General features: G+C 72.4%; 3 protein-coding genes across 7 annotated transcripts in view; 2 read left to right on the forward strand and 1 right to left on the reverse strand.

Annotated features, from left to right (window-relative positions):
* Positions 1 to 177: 177 nt before the first annotated feature.
* TROAP (trophinin associated protein) lies at positions 178 to 2979 on the forward strand. The gene is made up of 10 exons (XM_062597316.1): positions 178 to 222; positions 336 to 379; positions 509 to 645; positions 755 to 833; positions 1245 to 1336; positions 1419 to 1505; positions 1599 to 1688; positions 1775 to 1852; positions 2400 to 2717; positions 2800 to 2979. The coding sequence occupies exons 3-10, from the start codon at positions 532 to 534 to the stop codon at positions 2848 to 2850; spliced, it is 909 nt and encodes a 302-aa protein (XP_062453300.1). The 5' UTR covers positions 178 to 222; positions 336 to 379; positions 509 to 531; the 3' UTR covers positions 2851 to 2979.
* Positions 2980 to 4150: 1171 nt separating this feature from the next.
* Positions 4151 to 6092, reverse strand: C1QL4 (complement C1q like 4). Its single transcript, XM_062597339.1, has 2 exons — positions 5541 to 6092; positions 4151 to 4436 (listed from the first exon to the last, which is right to left on the reverse strand). Exons 1-2 carry the CDS (start codon positions 6090 to 6092, stop codon positions 4257 to 4259), a joined length of 732 nt encoding a protein of 243 aa, XP_062453323.1. The 3' UTR covers positions 4151 to 4256.
* A 9584-nt stretch (positions 6093 to 15676) lies between these two features.
* Positions 15677 to 16303, forward strand: part of SPATS2 (spermatogenesis associated serine rich 2) — a 33508-nt gene continuing 32881 nt past the window's right edge. For all 5 annotated transcript variants that reach the window (XR_009960971.1, XM_062597229.1, XM_062597226.1 and 2 more), the window contains exon 1: positions 15677 to 15791. The gene's annotated coding sequence lies outside the window, so the exon portion shown is untranslated. The remainder of the gene's footprint in view (positions 15792 to 16303) is intronic.

Genomic DNA, 16303 nt, shown 5'->3' on the forward strand with positions numbered 1-16303 from the left:
CGAAGCCCAGCGGGCGCCGACCCCCCCGTCCGGCAAGGAGAACCGGCCGCCGGGGCCGCGGGGCTGCAGCCGCCTGCCCGTCCTGGCCCGCGGCCCCCGCGGGCCCCCCGGCGCTGCTGCCGCCGCCGGCCCCCCGCCCGCCGCCAAGGCCGCCGCGCCGGGGCCGGGGCCGGGGGGCGGGCTGGCCCAGCGCGTGCCGCTGCGGCCCCCCCAGCCCTGCAGGTGAGGGCTGCCCCCACCCCCCACCCCAGGGCGGCGGGGGCTGAGACCGGCCAACTCGCCGCACGCCCGCGGAGGCCCCGGGGGCTCACGGGGGCTCTCGCGTCTCTCGGCAGCGCCCGGCCCGCGGAGGGGGGTCCTGCTGGTGCCGCCAAGGCGGGTGAGTGCCCCCCCCCCCCCCGCAGCGGGACCCAGGCGACCCCCCCCCCACACCCCGCTGGTGCTGTGGGGAGGAGAGGGGGTCCCAGCTGGTCACCCCCCGCCCCCCCCGCCATGACCCTCCCCGCAGATGGAGACTCCGTGCTGGACCCGATGGCCACGCCGGCGGGCCTGGGGCTGGGCCAGGCCGCCGTGGGGCCCGCCAGCGCCCTGGGCCTGGCCCGCCGCGTCCCGCTGAGGGGCACCCCCGGGTGCCCCCCCTCCACGGTGAGTCCCACGGGGGGTGGGGGGTCCTGTCCCCATCCCTCCCCCCCCCCCGCCCCGTAAACCAGCCCGAGCCCAGCGCCCGCTGACGTCTCCCCCCTCTCCCTCCCAGGAGCGCCGGGCCTCCGTGCTGGGGGGCCCCATGGGCGCCCCACTGCTGGAAAGCAGCCCCACAGCACGGCATCCCACAGGTAGGTGAGCCTGGGGGGGGGGCTGGCTCCCCCCTCGGGGCTCCCCACCATCCTTCAGGAGATCCGCACTGCTCCTCTGGGGGGTCCTGGTGTCCCCGGGGGGGTCCTGCTACCCCACTGGGGGGTCTTGCTGCCCTATGGCAGGGTCTGGCCACCCCCTTGGGGCCTGGCCTCCCTTCTGGGGGTCTCTGCCACCCCTTAGGGGATCTGGCTGCCCCACTGGTGGGTCCGACTGCCCCACTGCAGGGTCTGGCTGCCCCTCCGTGGGTCCCCACCGCCTCCTGGGGGTCCCAAGCTCCCTGTCAGGCATCCCGGCCACCCACTGGGGGTCTTGCGGCCCCTGTGGGGGTTCCAGCCCCCCCTCCGGGGGCCCATTCACAGCTCAGGACCCCCATCAACCCCTCCCGACAGGTGCCGAGACCCCGGCAGCAGCCGGCACCACGGACCCCCGCTTCCGCTCACCCTTCGGCTCTGCCCGCCGCGTGCCCATTACCCGGGCAGAGGTGGGTATGGGGGGGCCGGGGTGGGGGGCCCGGACACCTGGGTCCTCTCCGGGGCTCTCACCGGCCCCTCTCGTCCCCGCAGCACCTGCGACTCTGCAGCCAGCGGCCGCCCCTCTTCCGCACGCCCCGTACACCCTGCGCCCGGCGCCCGCCAGCGGGTGCCCAGCAGGTGGGTGACCCCCATCGCCGGGGGGCTGGAGGGGGCTGGGGGTCCCCCTGTGGCCCCCTCCCAGCCCCGCTCATGGCGCCATCCCCCCCGCAGACCCCCACGGTGCGCTGGGGACCGGCCCTGTCCCCCCAGGCCAGCCCCGAGACCAAGTCCTGCCCCTCTGAGCATGCCGGCCCGGCACAGGTGAGTGCTGGGGGTGCAGTGGAGCCCGAGGGGCCCCCCAAGGGGCTCTGGGGCAGCAGCCGACCCCCCCCCCACACTCCCTGCAGGACCCTCCCCAGGACGCGGCCGTGGTGCGGCTCTTCGTGGGGGACGAGGGACAGCGGGACGCCGAGGCGACAGCAGAGGCAGGCTGGGGATGGGGGGCTCTGGGGTGGGGTGGGGACCTGGGCCCGGGGGGGGGAACCTCAGTGTTAGCTTGGGGGAGCTCTGGGGAGGTCTGTGTGGGTCCTGGAGAGGGAAGGGACCGTCAATGTTGGGGGGGGCTCTAGAGAGCCGGAGGGAGTCCTGGGGATGGGGGGCGCCTTTAATGTCAGGGTGGGGGGGTCACTGGGGAAGTGGGGGGGGCTGGGGATGGAGGGAACCCTCAGTATCGGGAGGGGGGCTCTGGGGAGGTGGGAGGGCCTGGAGGGGGTGGCCCTCAGTGTCGTGGTGGGGGGCTCTGGGGAGGTGTGGGGGGTCCTGGGAGTCGGGAGGACCCTCAGTGTCAGGGGAGGCTTTGGGGAGTGTGCAGGGTTCTAGGGACTTGGGGGACCCTCAGTGTCAGGGTTGGGGGGGTGTCCTAGGGCCTGGGGGGGTAATGGGGGGGAACCCTACAGGGCAGGATGGGGAGAGTCCTGGGGGGCCCTACGTCATCCCCATGTCCCCAACGCTGTCCCTGTGTCCTCGGCCCAGGAGGGGGACAGGCAGGGCAGTGTCCCTGTCCCTGTGCCCCCCGTCGCCGGCGGGGCCGGGCCGGGCTGCGGCACCGCCGTGGCCCCCGGCTTGGGGGGGGCCGTGGCGGTGCCGCCGTCCCCGCTGGCGGTGCCGCCGTCCCGCCTGGCAGCGCTGCGGCAGCGCCTGGGCTCGCTGCTGGCGGCCTCGCAGCGCTTCCAGGAGGCCTGCCTGGACGACGAGTGCGCCTTCTACACCAGCCGCCCCCCCCGGCGGCCCCCCCGGCCCCGGCGCTGCCCCGAGCCCGTGGGGCAGCTCCTGCAGGCGCAGGACGCCAAGGTGGGTCGGGGCGCTCGGGCGCTGGGGTCCGCAGCCATGGGTGAACGCCGGCGCCAGCATCTGCCCCCTCCTCTGCCCGCAGCACTTTATCCCCATCGACCGCCCCGTGGACGGCGGGGACGACTCGGGGTGACGGGGACGGACCCCGCAACGCTGCCCCCGGCCCCCCATCGGAGCCAACGTCTGCAACTGGGGCCGGGCCCGCTTCCCCACCCGGGGGGGCCCGGCTGGACGCGCGGCCCGCGCCGGGCGCCCGCCCGGAGGCCGGTGGCGGCGGCGATGCCGCCGGCGCCCGCGCAGGTAATAAAGTCCCGTTTGCACTCGCAGGTTGCTGTCGGGTCTCCCGGGGCGGGGGGCCCGGGGGCCGCGTCCCCGCCGCTGCGCCGTGCCGGCCGCTGGCCGCGCGGTGGCAGCACCGTCCCGCGGCCACGCAGGCAACGGGGCTGCTGGACGCCTGGGTCCCGCCGCAGCCCTTTGGGGTGGTCGCAGTCCCCTCCCTGGGGTGGGGTGGGGGGGCCAGGTGCCCCCACGAGCCCCGTCGCAGGTTGTGTCCCCTGTGTGCCCACGCATGTGTGCACGCGGGGAGGGGGCCTGGCCCCATCTCTGCTCAGCAGAAAGGTGCCAATTACCGTCCCCGCCGGCTGCCGGCGAGCTCGTTACCGCCGCGGCGACGCGTGGAGCGGTGACAGGCAGCAGACGGGGCCAGCGCTGCGGGGCGCAGCCACCCCTGGCACTCCAGGACGCACATTCCCCCCCCTCCCGGGGCAGGCCCCCCCCTCTGCCTGGCCACGATGCCCAGGCCGGTGCGTGAAGCAAACCCAGCAGCTGCATGTCCAAAACCAGAGTGTTTTATTGCGGGGTGGGGGGAGCAAGTCCAACGATCAGACACGTTTTGGGGCTGGGGGCAGCCTGGCACGGGGACGCTGCTTGGTGTGCGCAGCCCCGGGGGGGCAGTGCTGGCATGCGGGGTAGTGCACGGCTGTGCGCGGGGGCGGCGGGTGGGTGTGCGCGTGTGCACGGGGGCTGTGAGTGTATTTACACGGGTGTGCCAGAGGCAGCATGCACGAGTGTGCAGAACGTGTGTGTGTGTGTGCGTGCAGAGGGACAGTGCGGTGTGTGTGCACGGGGCAGGGAGCGGCTGTGGGTGTTTGCGTGCGTGCACAAGGGCAGGGAGTGCACGTGTGCCCTCGCACACGCGTAGCACAGAGCTGGCGTGCCTGTGCCAGGGTTGTCGCTGGGGCAGCGCATGTGTGTGCAAGCATGCACTGGGGCAGGTGCACCTTCCTGCACACGCGTGTGCAGCAGCGGCTCAGCGCAGGGCCGTCCTGCCCCACACGGAGCCTGGCAGCTGCAGGGGGAACATGCATTTACGCGTTTACCTCCAGAGCCTCCACGGGGCAAGGGGCTGGGGGGCTCCCTGGCCCCCCCTTAGCATGAGGGACCCCCATCCCCGCTGCCCCGGCCGTGCCCCAGCCCTGCAGCACTGTCCCAGCCCCCAGGGCGAGTGGCGGGGGGCAGCGGGGCGCGGGGGCTCCCGCCTCAGTCCGGGTAGATGATGAAGCCGGAGAAGGTGCTGTACTTGTTGGTGTTGCCGCCGTGCACCTTGCCGCCGTCCAGCTTGACGAACACCTCGTCCCCCACGTCCAGGTGCAGGATGACGCTGTTGCTGGCGTAGTCGTAGTTCTGGTCGGCGTCCTGGGCGATGGCGCTGGCCCGAACCTGGGGGCACGGCACAGCTGTGAGCCACCCCGGAGCTCTCCAGGGACCCCGAGCGCAGGCCGGGGTACTGAGCCAGGCGGGATGGTGCTGAGCTGGCCCCGCTTGGCCTCCACCACCGCTCAAGGTCGCACACAGCCCGGCTGCTGCGGAGCTGGCTGGGACCCAGGTGTCCGGGCTCCCCGCTCTGAGTCCCACTTGCCCCCAGCCCAGTGGGGACGGGCAGTCCCAGTGCCCCCGGTGCGGCTCCAGGTGATTTGGGGGTCGGGGCCACCCTGTCCCTCCCCCCCCCGGCGCTGCCCCCCGCGTTACCGGGCGCTGCCGGTGCCCGTGGAGCCCCCGGGGGATGGGGGGGGGGGGCAGCTCCCGGCGGAGCCGGCAGCGGTCGCGGCAGATCCGCGCCTCGTTCACCCCCAATAAACGGCAAACGTCGGGGGCGAGCGCGGCCGCGGCCCCTAAGAAACGGCCCGGGCGGGCGGCGGAGCGCGGGCACCGGCGGAGGCGGGTCCCGGGCGGGGCTGTGCCCCCGCGGAGCCCCCTTCGCCGCCGCCCCCGGGCACCTCCCGGGACAGAGCTCCCGTCCCCGGCGAGCGCCGGCGGCGCCGGCCCGGGCTGCCCGCGGCTCCGGGGGCCCGGCCCGGCCCGGCCCGGCCCGGCCCGGCGGCGCGTTTTGTGCCCGGCGCCCCGGGAGGCCGCGGAGATGCCGGGCCGGGCCGGGCCGGGGCGGCGCCCGGGGCTGCTGCGCCGGGTACGGGGCGGGGAGCGGGGGAGCCGGGATGGGCGGGAGCCAGGATGGAGGGGGGGCGGATTGGGGGACAGAGCCGGGATGGGGAAGAACCGGGATAGAGGATAGAGCCGGGATAGGGAAGAGCCGGGAATAGGAGAGCGGGAATGAGGGAAGCCGGGATGGGGGGAGCTGGGATGAGGGGAGTGAACATGGAGGAGAGCCGGGATGCCGGGATGGGGGGGGTGCCGGGATGGGGTAGCCGGATGGGGGAGCCAGGCGGAGCAGGGCTGCAGCCCCCGGGTGCAGACAGGCTGGGGAAGGGCCCGGGGTGATTGGGGCGGGGGCGCCGGGAGGAGCGGGCCCGGGCGGGGGCCCCGTACCTGCCCGTTCTTCATGAGGTCGGCCCACATGCTGGTGCCGTCGCCGCCGCGCATGAGGACGTGGTAGGTGAAGAAGTAGATGCCGGGCAGGGGGCAGGTGAACTTCCCGCTCGACGGCTCGTAGTAGTTGCCCACGTTGGTCACCACGTCGTCAAAGCGCAGCACCTCGTAGCCCTCGTGGGGCTTCCGCAGCCCCGCGTAGAAGGCGATTTTGGGGCTGTAGAAGGAGGGGATGTAGCCGCCCGGGCCCGGCCCCGGAGGCCCCGGCGGCCCGGGGCGGCCCGGCTCGCCCGGCGGCCCCCGCGGCCCCGGCGGCCCCGGGGGGCCCCGCACGCCGGCGCGGCCCTTGCGGCCCGGCTCGCCCTTGGCGCCGGGCAGGAAGGGCGGCGGCGAGGCGGCGGCCAGCTCGGGGCCGGCGGCGGCGCCGGGGCCGGGCCCGGGGCCCGGGTAGGGGTCGCAGACCATGCGGCAGCTGCCCAGCATCTCGTAGTGCGCCGCGGCCTTGGAGCTGTGCACCAGCAGCGGGATGGCCACGAGCAGCACCAGCACCATGGCCACGCCGACGGCGGCCGCCGCCACCCGCCTGCGGCGGCTCAGCCGGGCGGCGGCCAGCGCCAGCAGGTCCGGCTCGCCCTTGGGCGCGATGGTGCCGCCGGGGCGGCCGCGGCCGCGCACCGCGCCCGGGCTGGGCCGCCCGCGGAGCCGGCGCCGGGGCCGGAGCCGATGCTGCAGCCGGGAGCCGAGCCGACGAGGGGGCTGCTGAGGGAACCGGCCCCGGAGCCGGAGACGGAGTCGTGGATATAACGGGGACCGGAGCCGCCGACAGACCCGGGGATGGAGCCGGGACTGGAGCCGCTGATGGAGCTGGGACCTGAGTCGAGGATGTAACGGGGATCGGAGCCGCTGATGGAGCCGGGATCTGAGCCGGGATAGATCCGAGACCGGAGCCGCTGATGGAACCGGGATCGGAGCCGAGACCGGAGCCTGGATGGAGCCGGAATTGGAGCCTGGATGGAGCCGAGACCGGAGCCGGGATGGAGCCGGGATCGGAGCCTGGATGGAGCCGCGGACGGAGCCGGGACCGGGGCTGGGGACAGAGCCGGGATGGAGCCGCGACTGGAGCCGCGGGAGCGCGGAGCCGCCCCGACGCGCGGGGCAACTTCTCGCCAAGTTGCCCGGGAGCGGGAGCCCCCTGGGCGCGGGAGCCCCGGGGAGCGGGAAGGACCCCCGGGAAGGGGACCCCGCCGGAGCCCCGCCGCGCTGCGCTCTCCCCGCTGCGCCCGGCGGCGGCGGCCCGGGGGCAGCGACGCCCGGGGCGGCTGCGCCGGGGCCGGCCGGTGCCTCGGGCCCCCAGTCCGGCCCCGCCCGGAGTCCCGGGGGCTGCGCGCCGCCCCCGCCGCCGCCCCCCCCCCCCGGTGCCGCCGGTACCTGGCGCCCGCGGCCCGGAGCGCACGTGGAGCCGCCGCCGCCGCCCGAGCCGCAGCCCCGCGCCGCCGCCGCCGCCGCTCGACGGCGCGAGCCGCCGGCCCCGGGCGCGGCGGGAGGGGCGGGAGCGGGGCGCGGGGGGGTCGGGGTGCAGGTCGTGCGTGCGGGGGAAGGTTGCGTGTGCGGGGGCGCGGGGGGGGCTGCAGGCGCTGTCTGCGTGTGCGGGGTGCCGGGGTGGGGGTGCGTGCACAGAGTGCTGGGTGCTCGGGGGCGTGTGTGCGTGCGGGGGTGTGTGCGGGGCGCAGGAGCTGCCTGGGTGCAGGTGTGTTTCTGCGTGTGCAGGGGGTGCGGGCTGTGTGTGCAGGGTATTGTGTTTGGGGGGGGTGCACAGAGTGCTGGGTGCGTGTGTGCGCGCAGGGTGTGCGTGTGCAGAGGGGTGTGTGTGTGTGAGGGATGTATGTTGTGGGGCACAGGGAAAGGTGTGTGCGAGGGGTGCAGGAGGTGTGTGTGTGTGCCTGTGCTTGCTGAGTGCACGGCTCTGCGTGTTGCAGGGGAGGTGCTAGGTTCAGGAGTGTGCGTGTGTGTGTGTGAGATGGGTGCCAGTGTGAGTGTGTGTGTGTGCATGCAGAGGATGTGCTGGGTGTGGGGGGGATGTCTGCACAGTGGGTGGTGGGTGCATTGGTGTACATTTCTGTGCATGCCTGAGATGGGTACAGGTAGTGTGAATGCGTGTGTGTGTGCATGCACTTTCTGGGTGCACAGCTGTGTGTGTGTGGCAGGGGAGGTGCAGGGTGCACAGGTGTGTGTGCAGGTATGCAGGTACCTGCGGCATGTGTGTGTGTGTATGTGTGTTTGTGCAGGGTTCTGGGTATATGGGGGTGTTGCAGGGCAATGTCTGGAGGCGGGGTGTGGGGTGCTGGGTGTGTATCTGTGCAGGGTGTGTGTGGGGGCAGTATGCAGGGCACAGGGATGTGCATGGGTGCAGGGTGAGGGTGCTGCAGGCAGGATGCAACGGTGTGCGTGTGCAGGGTGAGAGTGTTGTCAGGGGTGTGCAGGGTGCAGGGGTGTGAACGTGCAGGGGATATATGTAACAGGCGGGGTGCAGGGTTGTGTGTGTGCAGGTGTGCGTGTTGCAGGTGGTGTGCAGGGTGTGTGTGTTGCAGGCAGTGTGTGAGGTGCAGGGGTGTGCGTGTGTGCCAGCCACGGGCCCATGCAGAGCTGGTGGCATGGGGGACGCTGTGAGCCCGTCACGCTCCATGCAATGGGGCAGCAGCATGGGGCTGAGTGCTGGGGCAGCCTCGGGCGCCGGGTCAGCTGGCAGCCGCAGCCCCATTTGCCCCAGGAAGCCCGGAGCTGGCGTGTGCCGGGTGGCCTCTTCTGCACACCCGTGGCTGTGCACCACTGAGTGGTGCACACGAGTGTGTTGCACACCTGCATGGCGCCGGCTGTCGCTGCACGCTGGAGTGGCCCGCAGCTCAGCAGCTCTGGGCCCCGCGGCTGGGGGGGGGGGGGATCTGCCTCCGGCTCCACCGCTCCCCGGCTCCCGGCCTCCAGCTGCCGTCGCTCCTGCTTCCACATTCATCTTGGCGGAGGAGCGGGGACATTTGTGCTTTGGGATCTGATTTATGGCTGCTCTTTTCAAATCTTGACTGAATTTGCTCCTTTATGCAAAGCGGAGTCTTGCCCTCTGCGCTCCTGGGAGAGGTGCCGCTTCCCGAGCCGCCCTGCAAAGCGCCTCTCATCTGCATGTTCCCAGCAATTAAAACAGAAAAGGAGGGAAGAGAGGAAAAACCAGCAAAGAGCCCCTGGCTCTGGGGGCATCCTCGGCTCTGCCCTGCCCGCGGGGCACGTTTTGGTTCTCTCCATGCTCCCCGGAGCAGCCAGGCCCCTTCAAGGGGTCCCAGGGACGAGGCGAGCCAGGATGCCCCATGCACAGGTGCCCCATGCACACACAGTGGCCTTGCACACACATGTCTGTGCACAGGGACCCATGCATGTGCTTGTGGTGCGGCTGCAGCTGTATGGCGTCATCTGTGCCTCCAGGTGTGCTCTGTGTGTGTGTGTCTATGTGAGTGTGCTGTGTGTGTGTGTGTGCATGTGTGTGTACTGTGTGTGTGTGCGCACGTGCGTGTGCTGCATGTGGGTGTGTACGTGCAGCATGCACATGCCACACGCGCATGTGTGCACATGCATGTTCGCGTGTTGGGGTGGGGGGTGAAGGGAGATGCTCTACCCTTTGCGATTGTATGTGTAATTTATCCATAGAGTCCTTAAATTTGCAGGCCTGGCCAGCTCCCTTTGAAAGGGCGATAATCAATCAGCCGGGATATTAGATGGATTTATGGGCCCTTTATGCGGGAGGATCAATGCAATTCTGGAAAAAAAAAAAAAAAAAGGCAATGTTTGTGCAACAAATTACAGCGGCTGGAGCATCTCCGCCGCTCGGGGCCGGCGCCAGGGCCGGGCCGGGCCGAGCCGGGCCGGGCGCGATCGATGGCCGCGGCGGGCAGCGGCCGCCCGGGGCCGCCGGCAGCCCCGCGCCCGCCAGCAGCGCTGCCTAATGAGAAGCAACCGCGAGTTAATTAGCGAGGCGGGCGCGGGGAAGCCCCGAGCGCTAATTACCGGGCGCCCCCGCCCGCCCCGTCGGGGACGCGACATCCGCCGGCGGCCGGGGGGCCAGGTGTCCCGGCACGGCTCCGCGGCGCGGCGTGGAGGGGAGGGAGAGGGGAGGAGAGCAAACCGGGATGGTAAAAATAGAGGCGGCGGAGGAGAGAAAGGTCAGCCCCGGCGAGACAGGCAGCCGGGGCGGGGGGCCGCGTCCTGCCCTCCGCCCGCGGGACCGGACGCCTCGGGACCCCCGGACGTGGCCGGGGCCCGGGGGCCCGGCGCAGCCGCCGCGGAGGGGCTGGAGGCGCCGGGCGCTGCAGCCCGGCCGTGCCGGCAGTAAAGCCGGGCCGGGCCGAAATTGGATGAAAATTGTCCTTGAACGACGACAATAAAGCAGCGGCCGGGGCGGGGGGGAAGGGGTTTAATGGGGCCGCGGGGGCCGGCGACGCTCCCCCGGGAGCGCCGGGACTCCGCGCCGCCGCCAGGGCCGCCCGGCTTTATTGCAATGAAAATTGACTCGCTTGTCGGGATTACGGAGCGTGGCCGGAACGGAGGCGCCGGTAATAGATTTGTTAGCATAATAGAGCCCGGCGCTGGGAGCTGTCGGCGTCACGGCTGGATGGAGCCCGCGCCGCCGCCGCCGCCGCCGCCCGAAGGCGGCCGCGAGCCCCGCGCCGACGGCGCCCCGGGAAGCGCCCCGCGGCTCGGCCCGCCGGGGAGAGCGGCCCGCCGGGGCCGGCGGAGCGGGATGGTGCTGCCCCTGCTCCCCGCCGGCGTCGGGCCCGTCCCCGGCGCGCACCCCGTCCCCGGCGCTGGCAGCCCCCGGCGCGCACCCCATCCCCGACGCGCCCCCCGTCCCCGGCGCTGACAGCCCCCGGCGCGCACCCCAACCCCGACGCGCCCCCCGTCCCCGGCGCTGGCAGCCCCCGGCGCGCACCCCATCCCCGACGCGCACCTCATCCCCGGCGCTGGCAGCCCCCGGCGCGCACCCCATCCCCGACGCGCCCCCCGTCCCCGGTGCTGGCAGCCCCCGGCGCGCACCCCAACCCCGACGCGCCCCCCGTCCCCGGCGCTGGCAGCCCCCGGCGCTCCCCTATCCATCCCCTCCCGCCGCCCGGCTCCTCAGCGCCGGTGCTAATCAGTGACGAGGCATCTGGGGGGTTATTAGCGGGGCCGGGCGGGACCGAGGGGGGCTGGAGCCAGCCCCGTCCCGTGCAGCCTCCCCCGGGGCACCGGGCAGGTCGGGAGCGCCGGGGCCGGTCCCGAGGCGCGGGGCTGTCGCCGCCCGTCGGGCCGAGCCCGGTGCCCGGTGCGGCGCAGCAGCCCCGGTGCAGCTGCCCGGCGCCTTCGGGAAACGGGGAAGGGCTCTGCGGCGCAGGGCAGCGCGGCCGGCAGGGCCGAGGCGCCGGGAGCGCCGCGGGGCCGGCGCGCTGCCCCGCACTGCTGCGCCGAGCAGTCGGGGCTCAGCCCCGCGGCCGAGCGGGGCCCGGGGCCGCGGCGGGGGCGGCCGGGGCTCCCCGGCGGGGATTTACGGCCCGGCGCGGGGGCCCGGTGCCGGGGCCGTCCATCACGGCACGCCAGCGCGTGATGAGATGGATGGCTGCTGGCCGGCCCGAATTAATTCTCTGGACGAGCGGCATTTATTAAGGATTCAGCGGACGTCGGGCGCAGAAACCCGCGGTGGTGAGCGGTGGGGGCGGCCAGGCCGCGGGGTCGCCGGCGCCCCGCGCGCCCCGAGGCCGGTGCCGGCCGCCCTGGCACCCCCCGGCACGGAGCCCGGCCTCAGCACCGCGCCACGCCAGGGCTCATTGCACATTCGCCTCATGCCTACCTGAGCCGTGCGCTGACAAATAGACATTTAAATCAGACAATTAGCTGGCCTCCACCGCTGACATTTTTAATGTATTAATGTGCATCAACAGCTAATACATATAAAATTCCCCTAATAACAGCACTTGGGTAAAGGGGCTGCTCTGCAGCCCGGCGCTGGCAGTGATGTACGAGTCCGGAGGGACTCCGGCCCCGGAGTTTGCATTAATTACCAGCAAACTGACAAGGCAACGTGACATTCAGGATCAGGCGCCGGATTCCTTTAACCAACCCTTTAGGTTTTTTTTCAAGCCCTGCCGTGTGTGTGTGTGCGTGTGCACGGGCGAGCAGTGCAGCCATGCATGCTAAGGTGCGTGTGTGCGGTGCAGCCGTGCTTGGCCCCAGCGCGGGCCGGCAGCACTGTGTGCACACGCGTGTGCAGCACGCATGTGTGCGCGGTATCTCTGTGCACAGGGACTTGTGTGTTGCAACACACGTGTGCATTGCAACATGCGTGTCCGTTGCAACATGGGTGAGCACTGAAATGCACCTGTACTGCAACACGCATGTGCACTGCCATACGCACCTGCGCTGCGACACACATGTGCCCTGCAACGTGCATGTGCATGCTCCCAGCAGCGGGGCCGGGGGGGCCCCGTCGCCAGGCCCGTTTAGGCCGGGGCCCCCCCGGGGTCCCTGCGGGACCCGGACAGCCCCGTGCAACGAGGCAATGACAAATGCTTCAATTAGCGGGAAGGCTCCGAAAATCGATGCCTTAAACGCTGGTGGCCGGCGCTGATCAATGGCTCCAGTTCCGCCCCCAAGCAGGTGCTTGCAGGGGGCCGGGGAGGACCCGCAGCCCTGGGGCACCCGACCGGGGTGGGGGGGCCCAGGCGTCCGGCTGGTGGTGGTGCTCGCGGGGACCGGTGGGGCTGTGAGCCCCCCGCCCGCCCGCCTGGCTGCAGCGGGGGGGCCGCGCGGCGCCAGCCAGGCGTGGGGTCGGGGCCCCCGGGAGCGGCGCCCGCGGCGGCTGTCAGGGAGGCAGCCAGGCGCGGGCGGCAGCGCGGCGGGGGGCCGCCCGCCCTGGCGCTGTCAGGCGCCCGCCACGCACCCTGACGGACGGACAGGCCGCGGGGAGCTGCCAGCACCGTGTCTGTGTCCCCCCCCCCCCGCCCCACTGCTGCCGGCACCCTCAGCCCCAGCATCTCCCATCCCCAGGGGTCCTGGCTGCATCCCGGAGCAGGGATGAATTTGCCCCATTGCATCCTGTCCCCCTCCCCCCCCCAGCTGGGAGCTGCAATGGGGGCCGGGAGCTGCCAAACCCCTCGTGCATGGTGGGGGGGGGGGAACAGGGTTGGGACCCCTTGTGCATTGAGGGCACAGGGTGGGGGCCCCTCGTGCATGTGGGAGATGTGGGGTGGGAACTCCTTGTGCATAAGGGGGGGGGGCAAGGTGAGGACCACTCGTGCATTGGGGATGTGAGAGGGCCCCTCGTGCATGGGGGGGGGGATTGGGACCCCTCGTGCATTGGGGGTGTGGGGTGGGGGGCCCTTCATGCACGGGGGGGACAGGGTGGGGGTCTTTCCCAGACCCCCTACAGCTGCAGTCCCCCCCCCAACGCCTTTTGCAAGCCATGGGGCAGGATGGCAGTGCAGGCGGAGGGCGTCTTGCCCCCCCCTGCAGCAGCAGTGCCCGCGGCGGGGGGGGCCTAGCCAGCGCATGGGCTTTGCAGCCCCCCGTTCGCCGGCGTGAGCCGGGCTGAGTCAACAGCGCAGGGCGGCCGCTGGCCGGGGCCATTAATAATGAATTAGACCAAATTGGAGGCCCGCTCCCTGCTAATCCGTGCAAACACGGCGCCGGCGAAACGGGGCCTGTGCAAACAGGGGCGGCGGAGAGAGCCCTGCCGGGGGGGGGGGGCTGCGGCCCCGGGGGGGCCGCCCGCGCCGCGCCGTGCCAGCGTGGCCCCAGGAACGGGCACCGGCGCTTGCCAGGGTGCCGGCGATGCCGCCGGCTTCCCCGTTGGGAAGTGTGGGGCCGGGGGTACCCCCACCCTGGGGTGGCCCCGTGCTTTGCCGGGTGTCGTGAGTCTGGCCCAGGGCAAAGTCTAGTTTGGGGAGGGAGCGACGTCGCGGCCGGGCTCTGCTCTGTGGGTCCCGGGAATGTAGGACATGGGGGGGGGGACACCTGCCAGCCCCGTGGTCTGGGGAGGGCTGCGGGCATCCCTCGGGCATGGGGGTCCGGGTGGGCATGCACTGGCCCCAGGTGGGTACATGGGGCCCTTAGTGGGCACATGGGGGTCTGAGTGGGCATGCACCAGCTGTGGGTGGGCACGGGGGGTCTGAGTGGGCATGCACCAGCTGTGGGTGCACACAGGGGGGTCTGGGTGGGCGTGTGGGATCCCAGCTGGGCAGGCACTGGTCCCGAGTTGGGCACATAGGGTCCCAGGGTGGGCACTCTGGGCTACGGTTGGGCACGTGGGGCCCCAGGTTAGTGTGCTGGGCGGTGGGCATGCGTGGGTCCTGAATGGGCATGCCGGGCCCTAGGTGGGCATGCACCGGCCCTGGGTGGGCACGTGGGGCCCTGGGTGGGCACGTACGAGCCCTGGGTGGGCATGCACAAGCCCCAGGTGGGCACACTGGGGCACTCGATGTCTTTGTGCCCAGCACCCCGCAGCAGCAGGCAAACCGAGGTGGGGGAGGCCAGGATGCCTGGGCCCTCTGTGGAGGGGGAGTAGAGGGGTTCAGCTCCACCTCTATGCCCGGGGGGGGGCAGCACGGGGTGCAAAGTGGTGCCCCCAGCCCGTTTTGGGGTCCCACGCCTGGGGTGGACGCGCAGCCCCGTGCACCGCCCCCGTGCCCATCTGTGTGCCAGGAGCTGGAGCGTGCAAACTGGAGGGGAGCAAACAGGGGACTGCAAGCGGGGGCTTCTCCGGGGGGCTGGTCCACCCCCGCAGCGGTCTCCAGCCCGACGCCACGGCTGCTCCGCGCATCCCTCCGGCCCCCTGCGCGGGTGCTGGGCCTCACCGCCGGCTCCTTCACCAGGCCCAGGAGTGACTGCAAACTGGTGAAGGTTTGGCACCCGCACCACAACCGGCGCTGGCCGAGAGGAGCTTCATCCAGCTGCAGGAGGCCTGCGAGGTGCGCGGGGGGCCCCAGGAAGGCCCCGGCGGTGGCGTGAGGCTCCTGGGGGCAGCAAAGGCCGTGCGGAGGTTTCCCCCTCATTGCTGCTTAGTGTCTCATGCTCAGCGCGACGCGTTTCTGCGGCTGCACGGGCCAGGCAGGGAACATGCACCCGAGCGAAGCGTGCACACCGTGCCTTGCGAGCCCACCCACCGGGCCTTCTGCAAACCATTGCCTTAGAGTCTGTGCAAACCTATGGATGGGGGCTTGTGCAAGCATCGCACAAAGTTTTGTGCAAACCATTGCATGGGTGCAAATGGTGCACCCAAGCGTGCAGAGCTTGTGAAAAACTTCGCACGTGAATATATGCAAACCACTGTGTCAGGCACCTGCAAACCACTGCACGGGGATGTCTGCAAACCATTGCACTGGGGCAACCGCTGGCCATTGCGCAGCCTGGCCAGCAGTGCTGTTGTCCATTGCCAAGACACCTGGGCCCCCCGTCAGCGAGGGCCCTGCTGCCGAGCCCGACTCGGCGTGCCGGTGCCGGCTGTCAAGGAGACGCGAGTCCCGGACAAGACCGCGGCGAGAGGCGTTTCAGGCGGAGCGGGGCCGTGAACCCGCGACCTTCCGAGCTCCTCCTTTCCCCGCGCCCCTCTTCGGCTCTTTTCGGGAGCGCTCGGCAGTTTCCGGCGCGGGGCGGTGGCTCTCGGCAGTTTCCGTCCACGTTCGGCTCCCGCTGCCCGGCCCCGCCCCTCGAGAGCGCAGGGAGGCGGGGCCTCGGCATGTCTGAATCTGATTGGCCCGAGGCCGTGTTTGGCCGCGCCCCCTCGCGCGCGCAGGAGGAATGAGAGGGCGGGGCTCTCGCACCCGCTTTGGCCCGTCCGCTCCGCTATTGGCTGCGGCCCCGCCTTCCTCCTCGCGCTGCGGCGCATCCCCGCGCGCCCGGGGGCACCGCTCTGCCCTGTCATTGGCCAGAGGCCCTCGGCCAGGCCCCCGCCTCGCGTCTGACTGGCTGGAGAGGAGGGGGGCGGGCCGAACTGCGCCTTCCTCGCACTTTCATTGGCAACCCCGGCGGTGTCCTCGAGGTGGGCGGGCGGAATGCTGCTGCCCCGCGTTGCCATTGGCTGCCGGGCAGCCGCTGCGGCCCGATTGGCCGGCGCCGCCTGAGGGCTCCTGCGGGGCCGAGGCCCCCACCCCCCTCCCCGGTGCATCGCGGCGGCCTGAGGTGAGGGGGGGGCTCGGCCGGCGGCGGGCAGGGGCGAGCGGGCCGCCCCCACCGTCACGGCCGGTGAGTCTGGGGGCGCCTGGTGGGGGGCGTCGGGGCCGAGGCGGGCCAGGCCGGGACGGGACGGGCTGTGAGGGAAGGAGGGAGGTGGGCGGGCGGAGGGGGAGGGGGAGACATGTGGGGCAGGGGGCGGCCCCAGTGTGGGCTGTGGGGCGGGGAGGGCCGGAAGAGTGGTGAGGGGCAGCCGGGGGTGTCGCTACGGGGCGGGGAAGGCCTGAGGGGGGCTTGGGGCGCAGCCAGGGGGCGGCTGCGGGGTGGGGAGGGCCCGAGGGGGTCTGTGGGGCAGCCCAGGGGGGTGGCTGTGGGGCAGGGAGGTCCTGAAGGGGTGGGTTGGGGGTAGCCGGGTAGTGGCTGTGGGGTGGGGAGGTCCTGAGGGGGGGGGTAGCCGGGGGGTGGCTGTGGGGCGGGGAGAGACTGAGGGTAGTGGCTGTGGGGCGGGGAGGGCCTGAGGGGGGCTGTGGGGCAGCTAGGGGGGCGGCTGTGGGGCGGGGAGGGCCTGAGAGGGCTGTGGGGCA

This window comes from Rhea pennata, chromosome 29, assembly GCF_028389875.1.
Source record: "Rhea pennata isolate bPtePen1 chromosome 29, bPtePen1.pri, whole genome shotgun sequence".
Lineage (NCBI taxonomy): Eukaryota > Metazoa > Chordata > Aves > Rheiformes > Rheidae > Rhea > Rhea pennata.